This window comes from Schistocerca cancellata, chromosome 4, assembly GCF_023864275.1.
Source record: "Schistocerca cancellata isolate TAMUIC-IGC-003103 chromosome 4, iqSchCanc2.1, whole genome shotgun sequence".
Classification (NCBI taxonomy): domain Eukaryota; kingdom Metazoa; phylum Arthropoda; class Insecta; order Orthoptera; family Acrididae; genus Schistocerca; species Schistocerca cancellata.
In genome coordinates, this window is record NC_064629.1 from 380,657,432 (window position 1) to 380,684,922 (window position 27,491).

At 40.5% G+C, this 27,491-nt stretch overlaps 1 protein-coding gene across 1 annotated transcript in view; it reads left to right on the forward strand.

Annotated features, from left to right (window-relative positions):
- Positions 1-19,238, forward strand: part of LOC126184699 (phosphatidylinositol 3-kinase regulatory subunit alpha) — a 41,679-nt gene extending 22,441 nt beyond the window's left edge. The window contains exons 3-10 of the mRNA XM_049927212.1: positions 6,567-7,062; positions 13,867-13,995; positions 16,106-16,313; positions 16,422-16,652; positions 16,832-17,108; positions 17,215-17,639; positions 17,732-17,980; positions 18,068-19,238. Of these exons, the coding sequence (XP_049783169.1) occupies positions 6,567-7,062; positions 13,867-13,995; positions 16,106-16,313; positions 16,422-16,652; positions 16,832-17,108; positions 17,215-17,639; positions 17,732-17,980; positions 18,068-18,323 (2,271 nt within the window). The 3' untranslated portion in view covers positions 18,324-19,238. The remainder of the gene's footprint in view (positions 1-6,566; positions 7,063-13,866; positions 13,996-16,105; positions 16,314-16,421; positions 16,653-16,831; positions 17,109-17,214; positions 17,640-17,731; positions 17,981-18,067) is intronic.
- Positions 19,239-27,491: the final 8,253 nt, after the last annotated feature.

Below are 27,491 nucleotides of genomic sequence, written 5' to 3' on the forward strand. Positions count from 1 at the left end.
GGGCAGAGGTTTATGACGTGAATCTTATCTGCTGTCCATTGAAAAATTCAGGTGAATAATCAAAAGATGCGGAGGTAATTACTTCGTGTGGGCTTCGTTTTAAATTTTTGTGGCGCGGCCCCTATGCAGGTTAGCCTGCGGCCTGCCTGTCAAGATTTTCTCGGAGTCCATCAGTTATTTGGCTGTCGGTATGGGCAACATAACTTTGTCTCCCCTTGATAGTTAAGTTACTCCAAACGCTTTCGCACGAGTGAGTAATCTCTCCCTCAGCAGACTTGATATTTGAGACTAGTTCATCTTCAATGCCTTATACCCTGTCCTTTCAAAAAAAATCGGAGAGATCTCACTGCTGCCAATTTCTGATTTTAGGCAGCTGTCGGAACCGCATATGACGTGAGCTCCTCTCTTATTAGGAACTGTTTAACTCTGGTACGTTTTTTGCCAAAGTTTCCACAATTTTTCGTTGAGACATCTGCCCACATACTAGGCAAGCCAGCGTATGTTGCTTGACGGAAGTTACCTTCTACCACTACTAGTCATTTCCTTCCCTCTTAGATTCGCAAACAAAGCAAGAGAAAAACGACTGTTTATATGCCTCCGTATGAACTTAAATTTATCTTCGTGATCCTAACGCGAAATGGACGTTTGCGGCAGTAGAACCGTTCTGCAGTCAGCTTTAAACACCGGTTCTCAAAATTTTCTCGGTTGTGCTCCGCAAAGAGAACGCCGTATTCCCTCCAGGGATTCCCATTTGAGTTCACGCAGCATCTCCAAATACTCCCGTTTTGATCGAACCTATCGGTAACAAATCTAACAGCCCGCCTCTGAACTGCTTCGATACCTTACTTAATCCGACTGGGTGAAGATCCGAAACACTCGAGCAGTACTCAAGAATTGGTCGCACTAGTGTTCTGTGCACCGTCTCCTTCATAGACTAGTTAATTTCCTAAAACTCTTCCAATAAATCGAAGTCAACTATTTGCCTTCCCTACTGCGTCCTTAAGTGCTCTTTCCATTTCAAATAGCTTTGCAATGTTAGGCCTAGATATTTAATCAATGTGACTGTGTCACGCAGCACAACACGAGCACTGTATTCGAACATTACAGGATTGTTCTTCCTATGCATCTGCATTAACTTAAATTTTTCTACCTTTAGAGCAAGCTGCCATTCATCGCACCAACTATAAATTCTGTCTGTCACCTTGTATCCTCACACTCAACCACGACACCTTCCAGCACACGACGGCATCGTCAGCAAACAGTCGCAGATTGTTGTTCACCGTGTCCGTCAGATCATTGATGTACATAGAGAATAAGAGCGGATCTGTCACATTTCCCTGCGGTACTCCTAACGAAAATGCTGTATATTATTAATACTCGCCTTCGGGAACAACATAATGGGTTCTATTACTTAAAAAAAAAAATCTACGAACCACTCGCATATCTGGGAAACTATTGTGTATTTTCGTACCTTCGTTGAGTCTACAGTGGGGCACTATGTGAAACGCTCAACCGGAAATCTAACAATATGGAAACTGCGTGTTGAGCTTCATCCATGTTTCGCAGAATATTATGCGGGAAAAGGACAAGCTGAGTTTCCCACGAGTGAAAAAAATGGCTCTGAGCACTATGGGACTTAACATCTATGGTCATCAGTCCCCTAGAACTTAGAACTACTTAAACCTAACTAATCCAAGGACAGCACACAACACCCAGCCATCACGAGGCAGAGAAAATCCCTGACCCCGCCGGGAATCGAACCCGGGAACCCGGGCGTGGGAAGCGAGAACGCTACCGCACGACCACGAGATGCGGGCACACGAGTGAAAACCTAGGTTCTGAACAGTAGGTAGCACTTCTTGGGATTGATAAGTTGTATAGCTACAGTCATTCATACAGGACTGAGAAACGCGCAATTTTACAGAAGAAAACTTTTTTTTGCTCCACGCCGTCAGCTACAGTAATGGTCCACATTCAATGACTAATGCTCCCCTTACTATTTCGGAGTACCGTATGGAGAAATTCTAGCCACTACCTATGTTCTCACAGGAACGCTAAATCTACGACCAAGACTTTACACTCGACTTAAAACCAGATTCTCCGACCTATGATTAATATCTTGTTTCTCGTCGAAATACCTCGACAAAGACAGCTCATTTCAAGTGTCACTGGCTAGTACCTAGTATGACCTCTTGTCCGAGGCAACAGAAATCCCTTTTTTTCCGAAGTTTGCAAGTGGTTGCAATAGATACCCCCCTCTGGCGGTTGGAACTGCTTCTTCAAAAAATTGCGACAGGACGCCATCTTGACATTCTCCAACAGTAAAACTGTCACTGGGTTCCCTGTCAGTTTCAGGTAGTACTTCATAGTTGTTAAGAGGGATGGGAACAGCACACACAGATGTCACTGACGCGCCATCGTGTTGGCTGGCAACTCGCAAAGGAGTCGCTTCTGAAAACAGACATGGTCAGGGCGGTCTTGCAGAATTTTGAGTTTCACCCTTTGGAAATGTCCGTTACCTGAAAATGAAAATACGCTCTTCTAATATGTCAAATCGTATTTGCAAATGGATATGTTTCAGTACGTGTGGCCGTAGTGGGTAAATTCACGATGTGTTTCAAAATGATGCTGAAAAACTTCAAGGTATTCGCCCACCGTCAGTTCGATCACCTGCCTCAAAGAACGAGTGTGTGCTGAAGAGTAATACTTCCGAATTTTTAATGTGAATATTTATTTCTTAACATAGTCACCCTGGTGACGAACACATTTCCCCAAACGAGAAGCCGGTTTATTAATACCGTCTGTAGAATCTTTGACTTTTTTGGCGGAGTCACAGCCTCACCTCTGCTTGCACCATTTCATCACTGTCAAAGTGAAATCGTAGAATGCGTTCTCAAAGTTTTGGAAATAAATGAAAATCAAATGGGGCCAAGTCAGGATTGTAAGGATGATGATCGATGACAGTGAACCGAAGACACCAGATTGTTGCAGATGTCGCAGCGCTTGTGTATGATCCGACATTGTCATGCTGAAGAAGTGGTTTCTCCATTTGTGGACGAACTCTTAGAATTCGAAACTCGGTTACAGCATGCTGTTTCTCACGCATCGACATAGTTCGCCATGTTAACGCGCTACAATTCGGAGGCCTCTTGCAGAAAAGGGCTGAAAATATGCAGATATGAAAAATAAAAATGTAGAATGTTAATAACGTTTGTATTACTTAAAAATCTTTGAGTTTTCACGTAAAAAATTCGGAGTCATTATTTTTCAGCACGCTCTCGTAGCTGGACTTCTTGCCAGGACATTCGAAGTTCGAACACCATCTTTAATTTTTCTTCTCCTTTTAGCATTAGCATCAATAATAGCACTTATTTCTTCAAACTGTTGTTTTTCCGAGCACAGTAGGAATGACGAAATCTTCAAACGTGTATTGTTACTTATGGATCTCGAATTAATTGCCGCATTGCCAAGTGACGACGATAACTGTAACTTCGGCTGTGACGGCACACTGGTAAGGTCGATCCCATATTTTAACCCCACTGTAACATCGTTGGATGAGGTTTCATAGTTTGAATTCCGTTTCGTAACGTGTTTCTCCAGGCACAGTATGAATTTTGAAACTCGCTTTATATTCCCTTAGCCGATATTACATGGAACATGAGATTGACCACAAGTGACTCCATTCCATGTCAGGGCGAGACAATAAATTTTACTGAAAGTTTACAGTTAAGGACTGAGAAATAGACTTCAATATGATTATAAGCTAACTAGTTCACAGTACCATTCATTTATGACATTAATGCATAACAGCTGAAGTTAAGAATGGCGCTTCAGTCCGGAACCGCGCGACTGCTACGGTCGCAGGCTCGAATCCTTCCTCGGACATGGATGTGTGTGATGTCCTTAGGTTGGTTAGGTTGAAGTAGTTCTAAGTCTAGGGGACTGATGACCTCAGATGTTAAGTCCCATAGTGCTCAGAGCCATTTGAACCATTTAAGAACGGCGTACGAATGCCCAGAGCGATGTGACATGAAACGATCATATCAGCTCTGTTGTAGGCAAAGAAAGAAACAGCTTCGATTTAATAGAAGCTCGCAGAAAACGATAACAATTTAGAAAGCATTTCCTAGTTTTTTTTTTTACTGGAATACGTTTCTACGTTTCAGTATGACGTTGTAGGAAAGACTACAAGGGTGGTCATCGCTTTGTTCAACACATTACACCTTATTTCCGAAACAGTGAACAGACTAAATTTCTAAGACATTTAAAGAAAGGTAAGTCATTTTTGCGTTGCCTTTTCACATTCCTTTTCCGTTCATGAAAACACAAGTACGTACGTCGACGATGGAATCTTTGGAATTCCCCTCTTCCCTCATAATAAGTATACTGTCGGTAATACGTCTTACTGATTTCTTTGGAATACCATACGCAGTACTACCGCAAAGCCAGTAGTGGCTTCCTTTATTCGATTGCATGCAGCGCGCAGGCGCCCAGGTCTTGCTGGCATTGGACCAAGCGAGCGGGCAAGACACTGTAGCACGCTCGCAATTAACGTCAGGACGTAACGCACTTCCGCGCTCTTAAGTAAAACGTAAAAACACTCTTTTATATTCTCATATTGACATGAACCGGTTACGGTACGTGTCGTGCAGTCACTGCGTCTGAAAGAGCTTTTTATTTTTGCGCTTGCGGTTCCATTTTTTTTATTTTTTTCCCCTCAGGTAACTGTATACCGTGCACGACATCGCTATCAGACGCAGGTATTTTGATTGTATTTGTGTCCTGTTGACAGACGGAATGTGGGAATCATAAATCTTTGCATATCTCTCTGTGCGACAATGATGATAACTTCATATGAGGACTATGGAAATTAGTAATGGCTTAAATTCTTTACAGAAACAAGAACCTCACAACTATTAAAGGAAAGTAACAGGTCTCTTCAATGCCCTCTATCCAGAATTCTCTCTCTCTCTCTCTCTCTCTCTCTCTCTCTCTCGCCCGAGCTGCATGAATCATGCACTACTTCTGTGGGTCTGGTCATTTCATTTTTCTATTCAGATTTATTGAGCATGTGACATCAGCGAACCGTACTCCATTGATGGCTCCAACATGTAAACACGTCCATCTTAGCATTTGATACCTCTGTCTGGTAAGTTTTCCGTATTCATCAAAACTGCAACAGCTCTCTCTCTCTCTCTCTCTCTCTCTCTCTGTGTGTGTGTGCGTGTGTGTGTGTGTGTGTGTGTGTGTGGTATTTCGTGCGTTATTCCTGATCAAATGTATGTGACTCCTATCTACTAGTCATTTTGAATATGGGGTTGTTCGTTGACTGTAAAGATTTTCAACGTTCCACAGAGAGGTAAATAAACAGAATGACTATGAAATTGTGGTTGGTGGGTGCGATAAACACGGAGGGGAAAAAAAGGGGCGGCGAGAAAGACTGCGGTGACTTAGGTCCGATTACACATCTCGGTAATGGAAAAAGTGGGAAGAAAATGAATAACGCTCTTCATATCATTCAGTATTCTCGAAATATCTTTTGCGATCTTTCCTAGAGGGCGTTCCCATTTTCGGCAACTAACTTGCGGAAGATGCGTTTAGGCTGAGGTTTCTACAGGTCTGTCTTTGAAAGTACTTCAGGAGCAACAGATGCGAAGGAACTCCTGCACTAGTTTAGCCAGACGCTGAATAAGCACGAAAGGCAGCAGTCACGGAAACAGCCCTCGGGCGGCTACTTCCGTAATGTCAGATCGCCGCAAGCCCAAGGGTCTTCATTACGAACTTACTGCAAGATCCCCAGCAGACGTTCAAATCACTCACCTTTATTCGAGACAAGATATCCTCGCTTTGTTAAATACACTCGATCTTTAATACTGTCAGTAGGTTAAACTGCTGACTCATGTCGCCATTGGTCATTTCGTGTAAGCACCTTCACTCATTTAGAAACTTTGTAAAACATATTTATAAAGCATTTTTCTTTTGTAAGAATTATTTCGAACTCTTGTTAAGACGCCTGTAGATACTTGCAATAAGTGAGAAAAGTAAACTCACGGACAGTGCTCGGAGCAGCTGGAATCCTATAAAAGATAGTTGAAAATTACTGACACGGACATAAGCTTTAACGTATGCGTGTTGGTAGGTCCATAGCATCAATAATTTTTCGATTTGCGGGGAACGTTAAACGAGGAATTCAAGCTTACAGTTAAGGAAAGAGTAAACTGTAGTTTAGCAGGCTGTCTGGCAAATAAAAGCAGATAGTAGAAGTGTGTCAGTAGTTGATTAGATCGTCAGGTAGATATGATGGTAGATTTTAATTTTCGTCATGCATTTGGTTAACTTTTTTTGTGCTGGAATTTCCACAGGATAAACTTCACAAGAAGCTTTCTCGTGTGGAAGGAAAAATGTTTTTCTGCCTTAAGTTAGGTTGTTCCGATCTGTCTTAATAGGTTCTAATTACGTTTACATCACAGTAATTGAATAACAGATTTTCTGTTTTCTTTAGATCAGTGCTGCAATTACATGTTTGAATTATTCCCCTTTGTAAAAGACTGCAACTGATGTTTCAGAATATGGGCATAAAGGACGAATTCCATCAAAAGGCTATACTGGTGTGTATCGATGAACTGTGCCGGTCGCAAGAACAGGAACCTACTGTGGCCGAAGAAGAGCGTGGTGGTACTCCTCACAGACTGCGGGAACATAGCTTCTCTAGCCTGGAACGCTGTGACAAATGCAATCGTTACCTTCGTGGGCTGGTGCACCAGGGTCTCCTGTGCCAGGACTGTGGATTTGTTGCTCATCGCACATGCCGAGCCACTGGATTGGGCTCGTGTCTATCCGCTTCACCCGCATCGTCTTCTGCATCGAGACCTCGCTTCTGTTCATTGTTTGGTGTTCCTCTTTGTGTTTCTGAACGACCTGGTCCCCCTGCAGTCGTCGTGAAATGTGTCGATGAACTAGAACGCCGAGCACGCCTCGTCTACAATTTGGACCTGTACAAAATGTACCGTTCGTCACCCAGTGCTGATAGGGTTGCTGAACTACGACAAAAGATTGATGACGGTAATATATTACTCCTGTTTTGAGATAATTTCAGGCATTTTACTAGAATGTTAGGTGTATTGAAAGAGTGAAATTTTGTTTTCTTTTATGTACTGAAGGAATAATTAAGTGTACAAGTAATATGGGAATTATTTCCTCTTTAGTGACTGTAAAAAGTCTTATTTGGACCAGACACATTTCACTTTATAAAGTGTCTTCAGTAGTCAGTTCTTTGGTTCCTACATTATTCTTAACTGCAATGTGTATAGAATAATTCATGGGAACAATTTAAGAGCCAAAAACCAACCACTGAAGATACATAAAACAAAAAATGTGTAGTACACCCTCCAGGGGGCCCACAGTCCCTTTTGTGGGTACGTGTGTGGCGCGCATGGGGCTCCGAGCTATTGCAGCCTCCTTCCTTTTTCCCGACTGCATTACTGTACCTGTTCCTCTTCTTCTCTGTCCTTGCTCCTTTCTCCCTGCCCCCTCCTTTCCCTCTTGGTGGACTTCTTTATATAGACCTGGCTATCCTCCCGGCTTTGTTTTGGTATGTGCTATTGTTTAGTTTGCTGTTTCCCTCTCCTTTTTGGCTTTTTTGGTACCCTTGGGGTTTGACCGCCATTTCCAATGTTTTCCGTTCAGTATGATTCGTTTGGGGATGAACTCCTAACTGAGTTTACATGGTGCAGGCTCCCCTCCCCTCCCCTCCCTTCCATTTACCCCTTGCACCCTGGCCCCCCTTCCTGGTAGGTCACCAGCATGGTAGCCAGTCCGTGTGGTGGAGCCGTTAAGTACCCATTTGGCTGAGCCCCCTGACAACACAAGGATCACACTGCTAGTACCTGAGCTGTTAACACCTCGTGTATGCCAAGAAGTTAATGCTCATCACTTTGAGGCATCAGAATTCCCAGCAATGGCCACTGTGCCATACGGCCCTTGCTGTGGTTAGGTGGTGCTCATGGGGCGAGCCCCTGGTCAGAATGGGTGGTACTAAGGCGGACGCCTTCCACATGAAGCGAAAAAAGCTTCAACATCTTGGCCATTATGTGGCCGCCTCTACGAGTGATAGAAGACATGACACTCCTTTTTCTGATTCTTCAGCCTTCCCCCTCCCTGGCCACCCCCTGGGAAGAGGTTAGAGCTCGCCGACTTGGGTTGAAACCTTTCCCTCAGAGCCTGGTTTGTACCAGGACAGATGGCGAAAGTTTGGCCACTACCAAGCCTTTGTTATTCATGGAGGCGATTTAAGATAAGTATGGCAAAGTGGAATCCGTGAGTAAAATGTGGTCTGGTTCTTTGCTCATAAAGACATCTTCTGCTGCCCAGTCTGAAGCCCTGCGTGCCTGTGACCATCTCCGTGACATCCCAATCTCTGTCACACCCAGCAAATCTTTGAACTCGGTACAGGGCATCATTTTCCATTGGGATCTTCTTCTCCAAACTGACGAGGAGCTCTGTGCAAACCTCGAGTGGCAAGGAGTCCGATTTATCCGCCGTGTACAGCAAGGCCCTAAAAACAATCGCACCAATACAGGTGCCTTTATCCTGGCCTTCGAGGGGGATACCCTCCCAGAGAAAGTAAAGGTGATGGTGTATCAGTGTGATGTAAAACCTTATATTCTGCCACTGATGAGATGCTTTAAATGCTTACGGTTTGGACGCATGCCTTCCCGCTGCACCAATGATCCCCTCCGCGGTGACTGTGGGTGCCTCCTCCATGAAGGGAGAAGAGTGCCTGTGCTCCCCCTCCTGTGTGCATAGATTGTAATGCATAGCATTCTCCACACTTGCCAGCATGCCCGGTGTTTGTGAAAGAACAACGGATTTAAGAGTACAAGACCTTAGATTGACTTGCCTACACCGAGGCTTGTTGAAAGTATGACTGGCTCCATCCCGCGCCTATAGCTTCTACTTTTGTTTCAGTTACATCCATTCCCCCTCCTACCCCTTCCTCTTCCCATCCCCGCCCTATTTGCCCCGAACCTTCCAACTCAACCTCACTCTCCCACTCCTGTTCCCCCTCCCCATCCGTACCCATACCCACCGCTTCAGTACCCATACCCACCCCATCAGGTGCTGTTCCCCCTCCCCCACCAGAGAAGTGCTCCCCTTCTTCAGCAGCCACTGGTACTGGAGCTCCCTCCCAGGACTCCTCTTCCTGGCACCCCCCTGAAAGGCAATCTGCAGCTCCACATTGGCTGCGAGATCCGTGGCCAATGGGCGCCAAGATTGCAAGGTGTAATTCCATGCCTAACCTCGCTGAAGTCTGCTCTTCTCTTCGTTCACAAGAGAAGAAGCAGAAACACAAGAACAAGGGCAAGGCCTCTCCGGTATTCCCTGAGGTGCTGCCTCCCCTCTTCCAGCCAATGAACAGTGTCTGACCCTAACTATATGGACATTACCCCATCCTTATCAGTGACAGATGGTGACTCGGCGGCGTGACTGGCTCCAGTCCATTCGCTTCCCATTTGGACTCCAGCTTGAGAATCCACCAGTGGAATTGTAATGGCTATTTGTGTCACCCCCCTTGTTTCCTCCTACTCTGCTGCTTACATTGCTCTCCAGGAGACCCATTTTGTCAATTCATACTCACCCACCATTTGTGGGTTCCACGCTTTGTCGAAATTGGCCCCTTGCGGGCTTCTTATGGTGTTTGCACCTTGGTCCACAAGGACACTGTTAGTAAATGGGTTCCCCTCTATACCACTCTGGAAGCAATTGCTGTCAGGGCCCATCTGGTCACTCCAATCATAAACTGTAATCTCTACCTCCCACCTGACAGGCCACCCACATCCCGTGGCCTAATCACCCTTCTTCAACAACTCCCTTCTCCCTTCCTGCTTCTAGGGGACTTAAATGCCCACAGCCCTCTTTGGGGTAGTTACACGACTACTGCCCTGGGCAGGACAGTTGAAGCTGTTCTGGTAGGGCTTGACCTCTGTCTCCTAAATACCAGTGCTTCCACACACTTTAGTGTGGCACATGGCACTTTCTCTGCCATTGTCCTCTCCATCTGCAGTCCCAGCCTTCTTCCCCCCATTCAGTGGGGTGTCCATGATGACTTATGTGACAGCGATCATTACCCAATTGTTTTGACCTTCCTTCAGTATATCTCGCCCTGTCACCCTCCCAGATGGGCCTTCTCTAAAGCTGTTTGGGTTCCTTCTCCTCTGCTACCATCCCCCCCCCCCCCCCTGTCCTACCATACAGTAGTATTGATGAGTCTGCACAGACTTCGACTGCCACCATTCTTTCCACAGCTGTTTCAGCCATCCCTTTTTCCTCGGGTTCGCCCCGTCGGAAATTGCTGTAGCCATGAAAGAGCACCGCCATGCTGTTCAATGCTTCAAGCGGCACCCTTCTACTGCTCACCTTCTGGTCTTTAAATGGGCCTGTTACCTCATCAAATTTCAGAAATGGATTTGCTGGGAACGATATGTGGCTACCATAGGACCACACACCCCCTGTTCACAAGTCTGGGTGAAACTCGGGCGAATTTTTGGCCATTGTCTTCACACCAACATTGCAGGAATTTCTGCGCATGGTGTTGTCCTTACCCATCCGGACTTTGTCGCAGAGCATTTCGCTCAACACTTTGCCCAAGCAACTGCATCGACTCACTATCTGCCCATGTTCCTACTCCTGAAAGAGTGATCAGGGCGACTACCTTTGTCTTTAGTTTCTCACCGCTTGGAGCCTTATAATGCCCCATTTAGCGAGTGGGAATTCACCAGTGCCCTTGCCCTTTGTCCCGACACGGCTCCTGGACCAGATTGGATACACAACCAAATGCACACTTATTGGTGGCTGGCCACCATCGTATACTGACCCTTTTCAACCGTCTGTGGAGTGAGGGGGTCTTTCCTATCCAGTGGCAGGAAAGCATTGTTGTTCCGGTAATAAGCCTGGGAAGCCCCCTCTTCAGTTGGATAGCTGCTGTCCAATTAGCCTTACCAACACCCTCTGCAAGCTCCTTGAATGCCTGGTGAGTCGGCACCTGTTTTTGATCCTTGAATCCTGCGACCTTTTGTCATCAAGTCAAGATGGTTTTCACTGTGGCCACTCTACAGCAGATAACTTTGTCTACCTGGAGTCTGCTATCCGGTCAGCTTTTGCCCCTCAGCAACACTTTGTTGCAGTCTTCTTTGACCTGCATAAAGCCTACGACACCAACTGGCACCACAACATCCTCACCACCCTTGACAAATGGGGCCTTCATGGCGCTCTGCCTGTTTTTATCTTTCCGGGTCCAAGTTGGTTCCTCGTACAGCACTTCTCATCAGCAAGAAAATGGGGTTCCAAGGGTTCCCTGCTGAACGTCCCTCTCTTTCTCATCGCCATTAATGGAGTGGTGGTGGCTGCTGGCCCAAAAGTGTCCCGCTCTTTGTATGCTGATTATTTTTATATCTATGTTGCTTCCTCTGTCATGGGTGGTGCAGAATGCCGTCTACAGGGGCAATCTACCGGGCGCAATCTTGGGCTCTCTCCCATGGCTTTCAGTTTTCGGTGGCAAGTCATGTGTCGTGCATTTCTGCCTTCACTGTACAGTCCACCCCATCCGGACCTGTTCCTCAACGGCCAATCCCTCGAGGCGGTGGACACCCATTGCTTCTTGGGTCTGGTCTTTGATGCCCAGTTGACGTGGCTCCCTCATCTTAGCCAGCTGAGGAGGATGTGCTGGTTACATCTCGGTGTTCTTAGATGTCTGTGCAATACCACCAGGGGTGCAGACTGCTCTATTCTCCTGTGATTGTACAAAGCGCTGGTCCAGTCTTGTTTAGACTACGGGAGTCCTGTGTATGGTTCTGTGTCACCTTCGATATTGCAGATACTAGACCCCATCCACCATTGTGGGGTATGACTTGCGACTGTTGCCTTCTAGACTAACCACGTGATTAGCCCTCTCACAGAGGCGGGGATTCCACCGCTGTGAGTATTGCACCAACAACAATTGATACCTCATGCGCTCCACATTCGCTGCACCTCAAAGCACCCTAATTATGGTCTCCTTTATCCAGACACGGAGATCAACCTCCCGTGGCGGCGGCCACGATGTGGGCTTACCATGGCTGCCCGCATTCAGTCGCTCTTTTCTGAACTCCAGCACTTCCCTTTACTGCCTCTTTTCTCTGCTCACGCATGTACCCCTCCGTGGTGCGTCTCTCGGCCACAGCTCTGTCTTGATCTCTCCATCAATTCAAAGGACTCTGTTCCTCTGGAGGCCGTTCGCCACCAATTCTACTGCCTCCTCAGTTCATTCCAGGGTTCAGAATTGATTTATACTGATGGCTCTGTGGTTGCTGGTCACACTGGTTATGCTTACACCTATGCGAGACACATGGAACTTCGTTCCTTGCCAGATTTCTGTGGTGTTTTTACTACAGGATTTGTAGCCATATTGCACACACTGGACCACGTCTGCTTCTGCTCAGGACTGTCCTTCTCTATCTGTAGTGACTCCTTGAGCAGTTTGCTATCGGCCTGTGCTTCCCTCGCCACACGTTGGTCGTAGCTATCTAGGACTCCCTTTCTCTCCTTGATCAATGTCGATGCCCAGTGGTTTTCATTTGGACCCCAGGCCATGTCTGGATCCCTGGCAATGAACTTGCTGATCGACTGGCTAAATTGGCTACTAACCATTGACATTCCGGAAAGAGACCTTCACTTGACATTATGTCATCAGGTTTTGGGACTTTGGAATGCAGAATGGCACACTCTTTCTTCGCCGAACAAGCACAGGGCGATAAAGGATTCTACAGCTATGTGGTAGTGCTCCTTATGGGCCTCTCGTATAGCCTCTGTCATCCTTTGCTGGCTATGCATCGGCCATACTTGGCTGACTCATGGTTATCTCCTTCATCGTGAGGGGATCCCCCCACCCCTGTAGATCAATGTTGACCGTGGTTCACCTCTTACTGGACTGTCCCAACTTAGATGCCCTGCGACAGATTTTTAGCTTTCCTGACTCGCTACCCCTGACAATGGCTACCCCCACCCTCTGCCTTCCCACTCCTTTATTTATGGGGTCTGTTTTATCTTGAGTGTCTGTCTTGTCTACCTGTGCTTCTTCCTTCATGCCCCTGTGATTAGTCACTTTCTTTCTCTCCTCTCTTCTTCCGCCTTCTTCCTTCCTTCTCTGTCAATAATTTGTAATTTTATGGCCATTATAGTTCCCTCTTAGTGTGAGGTTTTATTGGTTTTAGTTATTCCAAGGTGGGAGGGACTGATGACTACGTAGTTTGGTCCCTTCTCCAATCCAGCCAACCAATGTGTAGTCCAAATAAAATTTTTTACTCTCACAAAAGACTGATGAACTCCCATATTACTTGTAAAATTGTGGCTACACAGGAGAGTGTTTGAAGAAGAAGAAGAAGAAGAAGAAGAAGAAAAGAAAAAGGAATAAAAACACAACATGAGTAATTAAGCGATATTGCCTTCCTTTGTATACCAGTCTAAATGTAATTTTACTCATGACAATGTGTTCAGAATTCTCTCATGTGTGGCTTTCAGTGTGTTTTGCCTCTTTTTTTGTGCACAGAAAACTTTAAGTTTACTTATTATCACACACACACACACACACACACACACACACACACACACACACACACACACACACAAACAAACAATTGGTAAAATGTAGTTCTTAAATGTTATGTTCTGTACTTCATTTATTTATGGGGTCTGTTTTATCTTTAGTGTCTATCTTGTCTACCTGTGCTTCTTCCTTCATGCCCCTGTGATTAGTCACTTTCTTTCTCTCCTCTCTTCTTCCGCCTTCTTCCTTCCTTCTCTGTCAATAATTTGTAATTTTATTTTCTCCAGATATCCATGGTGTGGATTGGTCATCGTATGAACCAAACTGTATTGCAAGCATCTTGAAAAAGTTTCTTAGAGAACTTCCAGATCCTATTATACCTGTCCAGTGGTATGACAGATTTCTGGAAGCATCCCGTAAGTACTTTATCTAAAATCTGATGTCCAGATGAGCAACATGTTCATTATCAGATGTGCATAAGCATGTTTATTATACATTAATTCATTCCAAATAGGAATATTCAATGTGACAGTGTTACTGTTGAACATCAGCATGGTTACATAAGTATATCTGGTCTTGGTTCCACAGTGGTGGAGCAAAAATTATGCAAGTGCATATTTGCTATAACCGTGCAGGCTACATCCAGATCAGAATCCTATTAATTGCTGTAATCAGATTTCACACAAGTTAAAATCCTGACATTTCTGTTTCAGCTACTTTTATGAAACACAAAAAGTAGGAAATGTTGTACTCTCGGCATCTAACTTTTTTGTTAGCTTCTTAGCAGACAATCATTTGTGTGTTTTTGTAAGTGTTTGTCATGTTCACTGTAAATTTCTGCTTTTGTGTCAACCCAACATTTGCAGAAGCCTTTAGCCATTATGGCTAAAATGATGATAATACACTTGTTTAAATGATGTATCAAACCTGTTGTAAAACACATTCTGTAACATTGCCTAAATTGCGCGTTTGACCAAATTAGAGGGGAAAATTGTGATGAGCGTAACTTTCCAATTTAAAATTAGTTTAACAAATCACTTATTAGATTTTTGATTTGTATAATAATGTTTGGGTTATTAGAAATAATAGTAAATAATAGAGGCTGTAAGTATCATGGTTTTAAATTAAGACCCAATTTTCATGTAGTAAAATCTTGGGAACTTCCCAGTTTTTCTCTCTTCACCAATAACATAATAGATTAAGTGGACATCATTTGTGTAAATATCTCAATTTGATCTTAGAAGTGTGCTGCACCTAAGGTAATTTATTATGCATAACATTAAGAATGAGTTTTGTAGATATAGTGACATGAAAGTATACATTGTGATTTAAACAAATTGTCACATGTGATCTGAGGCTTTCGTAGCATATACACTGCTTTCTAGGTTCTTGGGTGTGTCGTATTCCTACAGGAGGTAGTACTGGTCAAAACTAAAAGTACAGCTCCGATGTTTAAACGTCCAGAAACCCAATACCTGTTGAGATATGGGCCAATCTGTCACTTCATTCCTATGTGTCTGTTACATACACTATAAGCAGTGCTGCATGTGGTTACCACACATTGTCACACACCCTTCAGTCCTTCTTCACACTGAATTGTGCAGTCTTTCAAATACACGTGGCTCCTTTTGAATAGTCAGATGCATTGATCACACATTGTCAGGGGACTGGACACACGCCAGTGCCTTTAAATTTCCACATAGCCAGAAATCCAATGGATTCAGGTCTGGTGAATGGGAGGCCACATTACTGTATCATCTTAACAAGCATCGCACATGAAATGTGACGGTGAGGTCCTGTCACATGATCTGTGGAAAATTAGTAAACCACATTGGTTGTCTTTATTAAAGGGTAATGGTAATCAATAGCACTGATAATTCATTGTGCAAAAATCAGTGATATGCAGCACTTGTTAATCTGTAAGCCCTTTGAGCTGTCACTGACAATTCATGCCCATACTATGATTCTGAAGTGATCCTGATCCCTCACCTCCAGGATTTGATCTGCTCACATGTGCTTATTATGGTAATTTACAATGCCATCTCATGAATCCTGCCTCATCTGTAAATAAAATACGATTAACGGATCTTCAATGGACTACACCTCAATAGGTATTGGTTTCTAGGCATATCATGAAAGGAACTTTTCTTCTGATCATGCTGAAGAGTTTCATCCCGGAAGGTTTACCAGAACTTTTCTTCTAGTTTGGACCAGTACTACCTCCCACAGAAATAGACCACACCTTTTTTATGCCCTGGGATTGATCTGGAGCTCTCCTGTAGAATTGTGTATTATAAATGCAATAACTGTTTGATGTGCATTCAGATTTATAGTATTTTAGCAAATTATTTGGATTCAGAAAATCATTTGTCTTGTGAAGAAGGCCCAAATCTTGTACTGGAGATGATAGCAGGAAAAGAATGTTTGTTGTAGATCTGTGTTTACTAAATTGTATGAACAAGTGCAAAATTCTTGGTGAATAAAGAATTTTTTATAATGTGTTTTATTTTAACTGTCTGCTTACAGGAATCAGGAGTGATGAACAGTGTGCTGCAACTCTTTGTCACCTTGCAGCTGAACTACCAGAACATCACAAGGTGACTTTAAATTTCCTGATGGCACATTTCTGTAGACTCTGTCAAATGCAGCATGCAAGAGGATTCAGGGAGCCACCTACAGTGTTAATTCAGGTCTTGTGTCATATCTTCCTGCGTCCACCGTGGGAAAGGATAATGTAATTAAAAAATTGCAGTTATACAATTATTTGGCCTAGAGAAAAGGTTTTGTGTGTCTATATGTATTGTGTTAATTTTGATTCCATTATTTACTCTTGTTATTTCAGACAAGTTGTTTACAACACAGAGTCTCATATACGTATTATGGAACTGTTACTGCTAAATGGGAAATGGGGGGAGAAACTGCCAGAATTTGCATCTGCACCAACACTCCCTCCAAGGAAGGTTTCAAGACCACATCTTCCGGCTGTGGAACTGGAGACAGAGAAGGAGAAAACTGTCTCAGATTCTCCTCCAAGCCTCCAAGAAGCGGAATGGTACTGGGGTGATATTACAAGGTATGCAAGTGGTTGTTGCATGATAAAACTAGAGTTCATTTTGAATGTGTGCTACACTCTAGTGTAGATATTGTACAACTGTGCAGTTAACTCTTACATTAATATGTCAAAAATTAATTATTTCTTCAAAAGTTTTTCATCTTATTACTTTTATTTTATTTTTGGCCTACTTTCTTCAGGGAGGAGGTGAATGAAATACTCAAGGATACACCCGATGGGACATTTCTTGTACGAAATGCGTCCAGCAAAGGTGGTGAATACACTCTGACATTGCGGAAGGATGGTACGAGCAAGTTGATTAAAATCAGCCATCGAAATGGAAAATATGGTTTCTCAGAGCCTTTCAAATTTTCCTCTGTTGTGGAATTGGTTAATTTTTATCGGAATGTTTCTCTTGCTCAATATAATGCCACACTAGACATTAAGTTGCAGTATCCTGCCTCCAAATTCCAGCAGGTATTTGTTTCATGCTTTACTGATAAAGAAAAAAGAAAGTTAGCCTTTTGTCTGTTATTTTTTAGTGAAAAATAATTTGCTGATTGAAGGTTGCACTATGTTACAGGAAGACGAAATATCAAGTACAACTGATGTTCAGAAGGTGGCTCAGAAACTGAGGGAAATATACAGGGAATATTCTGTGACAACGAAAACATATGAAGTTCTTTCAGATGACTTCATTCGAACAAATCAGGAAATACAGTTAAAAGTACAAGCTCAGGAAGCATTTGCGGAAGCTATATCGATGTTTGAAGAACAGATTAAACTGCAAGAAAGATTCCAAAAAGAAGCGCAACCTCATGAAATTAAGTCTCTTCTTGCAAATTCCGAAATTTTAAAACAGAGATTAAAGTCACTCATAGAGAGTAAGAAACAACTCGATGACAATATGAAGCAACAAGTTGCTTATAGTCGCAGCTTGGATAGGGAGATGAATTCTCTGAAAGCTGAAATAATTCAGCTTCGTAGGCAGGAACAACGTCACTTGAAGTAAGTGAAATGAAGACCTGAAGACCTGACTGCATATTGAGAAGATGTGAATGTGAAATAGTTACTAAAGTGTGTAATTTGTGTTTTCTCAGGTGGCTAAATGCCCATGGAGTTAAGCCCCACCAGATAAAAAATATATTATCAGATGAAGCTGGAACATCGTCAGGACTAGGGCAGATCGAGATAGATGGTGATCTTGAGTCTCTGCCTCATCAAGATGAGAGTACCTGGCTTTTGCGTGACTGTTCACGTGATGATGCAGAGCAGCTGTTGAAAGGGCGGCCAGATGGAACGTTCCTTGTTCGGCCGAGCCGCACAGGGCAGTACGCCCTTTCCATAACGTAAGTCGGTTTTATTTGCCCATAAATGTAGATTAAATTTATCTTTTATGTCATAACTGCCACTGAAGATAATCTGTCATTTTGCAGGTGCAAAGGCACAACAAATCACTGCATAATTTATAAGACTGAGCGTGGATACGGATTTGCTGAACCGTACAACATTTACGAATCATTGAAACTATTGGTGCTCCATTATGCTCAGAACTCTTTAGAGGAGCACAATGATGCTCTGAAGACAACATTAGCCTACCCTGTGTTTGCCTCTGGACCCACTCAACCAAACCAGACGGCTTCGGAAAACAGCAGCTCGAGTTCTGGTTATGTATATTCACAGCCACGATGAGAATTCAGACTGTTCCATGACACTGCTGACTGTGATATGAACTATGTGCCAGAAAATATGTCAATGTACAAAAAGGAAAAAAGCCGTACATGCATCGGCAAATATAAATATGAAGAATTGTTGTTTTGTGTTACCAAAATAGGTATGTGTGGAAGTGACTGACTGAAGAAGCATGATGTGTGTACTTGGTACTTTTAAAATGTCAGTTTCCAGAAGACAAAACAGGAAACATTGCTTTCAGTAATTACATGTGCTGTGTTTCTTGTGACTCCATTCTTTACCTTTGAGACTGATAAATGGACATTCCTGTGTACAGATTTTACTCTAGGATTGTACCGGACATTTATAGCCATACTTCGTGATGTTTTTGTACAAGATTAGTATTTTAAATATTTATTTACTATCGATTTGGGGTCTATTGAAGTAAGTGTATTTTGGCAGTGATCTTGTGAATGATAACCAAAGAAATGTGTGTGTGCTATTGAAAATATTGGCAAGGACTTGCAGATTCTGTATGTAAGAGTTGGGCAAAATATTTAAACACATTTCTGTATATCATGCTACCTTAACAGAAAAGAAATGTGTTTTATAGTTATTCTGTAAGAGTTTGTGTGTTGTGACTATTAACAGGAAACTGAAGAATGAAAAGAGTCAAATTCTGTATTTCCAGTGATGCGAAGTATGAAATTGGCTATGTGCTTTAAAGCTTTTATGAATGCTTTAAAGCTGTGCTGCATAAATCTGCCAGACCTCATTAAGATGTAATTTAAATTTGTGATGTCTTAGAACCAGAGCTTACTGTAATATATTCATCATCCATAACTCTCACTTTTATCACTGGTCATACTGAAACAAACATCACAATTGCTTTGTAAATGAAACTTGGTCAATAGAGTGAAATATTTTGTTCTATCATTGAAGAGTTTAGATTGATTGGTGTCCACATTTTCAGCAACCTGAGTTGATCCTGCTCTATGTAAGTACAGGCCACTGCAATTTAAGCATTTTTTCCAATTTTTGGCTGAGAGAGAAGAGATCATTATAAACTAATTGGTTCTAGCCAACATAGCCAGAGAAAACCAAATAATGCTTTAAAACCATATGCTAATGTGATGCACAGTATAAATTTATACAGGGCCGATAGGTGAGCCAAAACTTTGGGATGATTCTATAATGCCCATAAACGACCTATAAAACCATGAAGATACTACATTAAGGATGGTGAATAAACTAGATTTCAGTTTGTTTTAGTATGAATGTGCAGAAATATCATTTGGTACATCATAATTTGGTTGTTGCCAGATTGTACATTAAAGAACTTTGGTGCTTTTTTTTTTTTTTTTTTTTTTTTTTTAATGAAACCATAAAAATATCAGATGTTTCCAAATTATTAAAATCTTAATGTCAATATATGGTATTGTCCACTAAGTGTGAGATATTTGTTATTTTGTCTTCCTGTTGCACCCATTCACAATACTCTCAATAATTATTGTGATTATAGTAATCTGATGAATTGTAAATGAATTATGTATACCTAAATTTGGATTCTTGCTGCACATCATCCACAGCTGGTCTCCATTCCAGTTCAGTATCTTTTAATTCTTCCATAAATTATAGTGGAATAGTTCGTCTAATCATTTATGCTTTATATTATACAATATTTTTCTTACATTTCTTATATTTCCCATTCTGTTGGTGGTGCAAACAATTCAAGTTTTGCTGTTTTTGATGTCTCAACCAGATCACTAACTGTTCAGGCATTAGAGTACCCACTACAGGAATGTTACTATGTTTCACAGTTCAATTAAACTAGCTGTGAAGAAATAACAACTGACATTTGTTTTCTTTTATTTCTTCTACATATTACACATACTAAATATTACTGATATTTCACATTGCCTGAAAACACTTCCCTCCCCCCCCCCCCCCCCCCCAGCTGTGCCTCTTTTAGTACATAACAGAGAAAATAAAAGTATAATAATAAGTCGTACTATTATGTTGTCTGGCTGTCATATATGCTGTTACTCTACACTTGTATTCAATCTAATGCCACTCTGCAGAAACTGAGTTATATCCTACAAATTATACACTGACAGAGAACAGTAGGGGGAAAAAACGGGACAAATTTTGGTACAATGTTGATTTCAGTTTGGTACTGAGCAAAGTATGTTTTAGAGACAAAGTTGTGTGTGTTGGTATTTGTGTACTGGTACAATATTACCTAGTGATGACACTGACATCATTTACAATCGGCACGGCACATGAAGTATTTTCAAATTTAGTTGTCTCACATAGCTGCAGTGTAAGAAAAATCTTAAAGAAGCACAGGTGTCGATTATAGTGTTCTTTATTATTTACGCTAAAGGAATTTCAAGATAAAATAATGCAACCTATTGAAGAGTGCACATATTTTTATCAATGAATCACCAGTATTCAAAGTTTCTAACCTTTACATGAGCTCTCGGTAACTGTTGACTTCAGTCATCGCCATTTAACATTGTTTGTGCGAGACATTGTCATTTGATTGCCAGTCAGGTTGTCTCGTATGTAAGGGATAATCATATCTTCTGTATAAGTTTTATTGTGTCTCATTCCTTTCTCAGATAGTTTGTGGGGAAAATATATGTATGGTACAGTGCATAACATACCATAAGTTCCTTAGTTTTTAATTTTACCATTATCATACAGGCAAGCATGAGGTACTCCTGCATTGTTCAGATTGATGAATGGTTTTATTGTGTCAACACTTCATTATAAACAATTATGTTGCTTGTCACAAATTATTAAGGCCGCTGACACCAAGTTTCTTATTGGTTTCTACATGTTTAATTAACTTTGCTGTACAGGATTTCTTTAAAACTTCCTTTTGATTACTATATTACAATACTGAATTATATAATAAAACTTATGACAGAACATTGCAGTGGATGGGGTTTGAAGTTATATGTATAGACTAGTCCAATACTCCAATTTATTCTCAGCACCCTGAATATTTCTCCAAAACTTGTTGAACTGAACCATTATGGCAACATTTTGTTATCTTGTTACAGTGGGGTTTATGATGTTTACCACTTATCATTTGCCCGTCTGTTGTCAGTAATGACAATCTCAGCCACCCATACTGAGCAATAAGAAATTATCTTTTATTTGAAGTAGATTGACTGTTGTCCTAGTAATGCATTCTCTCTTTCAGTTGCATAAACTTTAAACTAATACTCCTACACCCACCTGGTGTGCTCGAGTAGTGGAGTTGAATTGAGAATGAGATCTGTCAAAACACACACTAAAATGTTTCTTATGAGAGTGCATCATTTATTCTCATGTAAAACGTTCTTCGATAATTTTATGTGGTGGTATCATTTTCAGGAAGGGGCAGTTAAATTGACAGACAGTATAATATTGACTCTAAATTGTGAGGACATCTATGCACATATCGTATACATGTGTGGTTTTATGCATTTAATAAACATTTCCCTGTACTCTAAAACCATCTTGTTACTATAACTGGAAGGACTAACTTTAAACATGAAATGTCTGGTGCAATTTGGTACACTGTAGGAGACAATGTTGACTGTATTCATCACAACATCAGAATCTAAATAAAATTGTGGGAAATGTAAGAACATAAATTAGGTGCTTTCTTAAATTTTAGCACATACAATACAGTTAAAATTATGTACTCTTTGGAAAACACTATGACTGGTCATTGAAGACCAATATGGCAAAAAGAATGACAGTGAGGTGTGGATTGGTGGTGGTGGGGGGGGGGGGGGCTGACAGTTTTAGATATCACAGTCTTCATTCAAATTTTTGTGCACAATATGCATTGTAAACCTATGGTGACATTGGTAAAAGATGCCAAGCACTGAGAGCAGACTAGAGGTAATATAGGAAACACAAATGAAATGTAAGAAGCACAGAACAGAAAACCAGGAAATGAAATACCAGGGAAAAAAAACACAGACATCGAAGTTAAAGATAGAAAACCAAATGATGTTTGATTTTGTGTGGACAATGAGCATAGTTGTTGAAGATGTGAAACAATGAACGTAACTGCACTTGCCCCCACTTGGCCATTGTGGGGATTGAAAATAAACTCTCTTGTACTACCAATACTGTTGAGGTGTAACTGTGCGATCAGCTCACAAAATAATTTGGTAACCTTATCCAAATTGCCTAACTGGTCAGTGGACAGTACATCTTTCATACTTAGCATGCAGGACTAATTATGAGAAGAAACTTACATAACACTTCTCCCTCCCATCTGAATATACCAATATTACAAAATCAATTTCATAATTATTGCTTGGTTCAATTGATGTGTTCACTGACAGTCTCAACCTTGCCCATTTTAGATGTTCTGTACTGTACAGAAATCATACCCACACGGGATAATGGGTGAAAATAAGATTCTGAGGTATTTAGGCAATTTCCATGTCTCGATCTGTAGACTGCTGTTAATTAATCTTTTGTATTAATTGTACCAAGTGAAAATATTTTATAATCTGTTTCATGAATACCAGACAGTGGAGCAAATTGAAATCAAAGTAAAAATGTATTTTCAGAGCTTCTTGCTGTATGTAGGAAACGTTAATTTTATTTTTGTGCTGTGGCAGCCATGTGTTGGTCATTCAGCTGCAGACTTACAATGGTGTAACAGCTACAGTGTATAGCAAGCACTAGTTGTAATAGTACATGTTTTAATTGGATGTCCACACAATATGCAAAATGTGTGAACAACAATATTTTGTGCTGTGCAGATCTTGCCCATCCTGTATGCATATCACACTACCATCTGTTGACAACTGTATGGAAATTCTGATGACAAAAGGCAAATGGAACAACTAGCTGATGATTTCATATGGATGAAATCACATTATACTGCATAAAATTGCAGCATGAATTAAAAAAGTTACCAAAAAAAATCAGTATAGTATATTTTGATCTGACCTAGTACTCTGCACACTCTAATATACAATTAAAAACCCTCACTTAGTACTTGTTGCACATTCTGTATGAGTAAGTAAAACACAAATTTCCTAAGTGCTCAAGCCAGTGGTAGCATTCAATTGGCTAGCTTTAAAAAATACAAGTATTATTAATAGAAAGTTTTTAGAAGAACTAATAAGAAACATACAATAACATTGGCCTGCAGACTGAATCCTATAGCTTTTTTTTACAGAATGTATGAAATAGATTTGCTATAAATAAAAACTGACATGAAAGTAAAGTTTTTTCCTCAAAATATTTCTCAGTAATGATACGTATGTGGGCAGTCAAGTGTTTGACATTTCTGAAATGGCTTAACCCCCTCCATCCCTCCCTCCTCCCCCAACCAAATATTTAAGGGAGGAGTTGGTGAGCAGTACCTGGGGTATTGCTGTCTGTATATTGTTAAAGTCTGTGTGTTTTCTATTAATTGCTCTGGTGTGATACTGAGTTTGTTCTACGAAATGGTGGATATATTGTTACTGATTTGACAATGCAGACTCATACTATCATAAAAATACTCATTAGTTTTCAAACAGAATACTACTGAGTCAGTTTAGGCTTCATTCTTATATCTTGAAGTGTGTTTTAATTTGTAACTCTTCCATCTCCTTAATTTTATTGTTGTGAAGTAGTTATGTATTGTGATTCCTCAAACTTTATAGTATATTTAGCATGATAATCTGTTTCATACATGGATGGTGGCACAAGCTCTCAAAAGACTAACACACCATCAGTAGGTAAATAATGGAAAAAATTGTCTAATGGTGTTTTAGGAAGGAATAGTGAAGCCCAGATAAATTGATTGGAAGTAATATGACAAAATTATGTACTGTTGTTATGTAACTGTTAATGGAAATGGGGGAGTTTGACAACCTGTGTGGAAAATGATGGATATCTTCATTAATGTGTGCAAGATAATGTGTTTTATCCTATAGTGAGGTGTGAAGGCCTTTTTAATAATGATACATGAAACAGGCCAGAAAATGTCCGATGCTATAATGCAGCAGCCTCATAATACGAGCAGCAATCCGTGTCACTGAAGATGGCTGAAATCGTAGAATTTAGAAACTTTGTTACTGTGGTCAGATGGATCTCCATCCTATAGCTGGGCAGGAAATGTTCCTTATAATTACCTACATACCAGGTTTTAATCAGTTGAATTATCCATTTAATTACTTTTTTAACTGCAGAAATATATGCTACTTATACGTTAATGTACAATATCACTCAAATTTCACTTTCCAAAATTTTCTCTTAATCTTGTGGTGTCATCCGCTCTCTTTCCTATAAACAAATGTTAAAATGTGTTTCATTTCTGCTGTTCTATTTCAGTTCATTTTGTTTGCAATCAGTTTTTAAAGAAAAGCTTCTCACTGTTTGTGGACAGAAACTTAAATCATGTTCTTGTAATGCAGAATGACAGTCATGTAACATTCATTACCTTCTACTGAGCTAATCGTATGTGGGATTATCATCTTAGTAAATATACAGGGTTAAAATATTTTTATAGCTTTCTTCTAAGAGATTGATGTTAACTGTCTGCTTAATACAACAGCAAGACTATGTAGCAAATGTAAAAAGAGATGTTGTCAGTTAAGACTTGTAATGTCACAATTATAACAGGATGAAATGATGAGACTGCAAGTGTCCCTTTCCATTGGCTGCAACATCTCCATCTATTTTTGTACCCCATATGCTGTTGCTTACTGTGTAGGAGGACATTTAGTTTTATTATAATACAACTAGCATTCCATTAGCTGATGAATTTTAAGTGGAAGAGAAACTGTACCATCATTTCAGTGAATTTCACAGTTTTCGTTTTTAGCAGATGTACAGTGGCACTGGAATTTCCAACCAACTGGAATGTAAGTTTATATGAGGATGGGGCACTATTGTGTCCCATGTAATAGTAACCAAGAAGGGAAAGTATTTGAAAACATGAGGTGGTGTCTATTTTGCTTGAACATACGAAATGTGCTATTGTCATTTGTGTAATACTCTGACAAGGAATGGATGATAATTGTGTTTGTATCTTGGATTTTTTTATGTAATGCAACAAAACATGTTTTCTTAACAACTTGCTAAATCATTTACATTACCTATACATGTTTGAAAATATACAGTTTCTAATTAGCATTGTTTTCCGATGCTTTGATAGATGCTGTAAGAAATATCACCCATAAGTGCTGCTCACATTAGTATAAACTGAATGAGAATTGCTTTGTGGGTCTCAATGTGTGATTATAGTTCAAAATGAAACATCACATATTTTTTACTTTGAAAAAATGTTAAGAAATTTATTGAATATTGAACGCAAGCCCTTAGAACGCCATAAAATTTTTATATAGCAAGAATTACCTTACGAAAGGCATCATTTGATGTTCTGTTTTGAACCAGTGCCTGAGTTATTCATAGAATGTAAAAGTAAACTAGTTTAATCATGTAAAAGTTACTGGTGTTTATATGAGAGTACCAGTGACTGTTTAATCTTCGTGTAACTCAGATTTTGCACATGTGAGGCTATATAATCCTAGAGTCAATTTTCATAAATGTACTGACCATAAGTGACAAACATTTTTTCTTTTAATATTTCTACCTGTAAGAACTGAATCAACACTAAGTATTTGGGAAGCATTTTTATACACATTGTAACAGACAGCAGTAGAATGTAAAACATAGAGTATACATTATAGCATTAACTTTGCAACATTTTGTACAAATATGAAAGTATATCAAAGGATGTAACACGAATGTATTTTTCATACATGTGCTCTTTTATTTCTTCACATTTCATTTCAAGAAAACCATTGACCAATGTGCAACGGTGGTAACACATTTCCTACACCACATGAAATATTGGCTTTAATGTATATATGTAAGTGAATATGAAGTAAATGATAAATGTAGTCTGGACATGGTGAATATGATAAATAAAATCTCTGTAGGTTCAAGAAATGTTGGACATCGAAACTGCCTAATACTTCAGATGAAATATAACTTAGTAATCCATGTCAAATATGATATTCGTACAGTGTGTATCTGCATTTGAAAACATAAGACTTTGCAGAACCTCTGTGTATTTTGTGCTTCTGTTGTAGGGAACCACAGTACTTTATTTTATTTGGCATGCAGTCTTTTGAGAATATATGTATAAGCTTTTATGCCAGAAAAGAAAATGGCCAACAATGGAAAAATGTGCCTTGTTCCGTCATGTTTAACAATGAAGTCTGTGGTGATTATTGTGTGTACTTGCAGTTTACTCTGTGGTATGTCTTTACTCATTATAAAAGCTCCTAATTAATGTGCACCATACATTGTTCACTAGTAGCACTAATGAAACCACCTTACCATAAAGAAAATTAATTTCCTGTTCTCTTTTTTAACTATCCCCCCCTTTGCTCACCATTGACGAAATAGGCTAGTACCTTAATTTACAAGGGCCTGTTAAAGATATGATCCTGTCAGAGGATATCTGTCATGATCAATTGTTGAATATCTTTGGTTCACAACTGTTCTGTCCTTGCCTGACACCCCTTACAATTTTATATGATACGCGAAAAATGTCTAAGTAATGTAGTCTAGTCACATAATAATAATAATAATAATAATAATTATTATTATTTTAAAAGTGTTATGCCACTGAATTTAATTCATTTACTTGGTTTCCAGTGTGTGTGGCTTGTTACATTTTTAAATGTATACAGTTGGTTTATGTTTCTCAATGGTCTCTGATGCAGCTGTTAAGCATTAAAACATAGGGGCTATTCTCATGCTCACAAATATGTCTGTCATTCCAAAGCAAAGCTATTTTTAGAAATTTGTATATGTATGTATGTACTGATATGTAAAATGCAGACAAGCAACAGATCATAAATTACTCATTTACACTGAGTTTTCAAATACAGCTGGAAAAATGGGCCTGTACTTCTCAATACTGTGCATCTTATTTGACAGTGAAGAAAATATTTTTATTTTTTTGTAGTGAGAGAGGCAGGGGGGGGGGGGGAGAGAGAGAGAGAGAGAGAGAGAGAGAGAGAGAGAACCTGTTCTGTTCAACTTGAATCCTCGGCTGCATTAATGGGAATTTATGATATGTTTACCCGTGTGTGTCATGAGACATATTTTATTATGTATATAACTATCTACATAATCTGCCAAGTTGTTAGTACTATTATA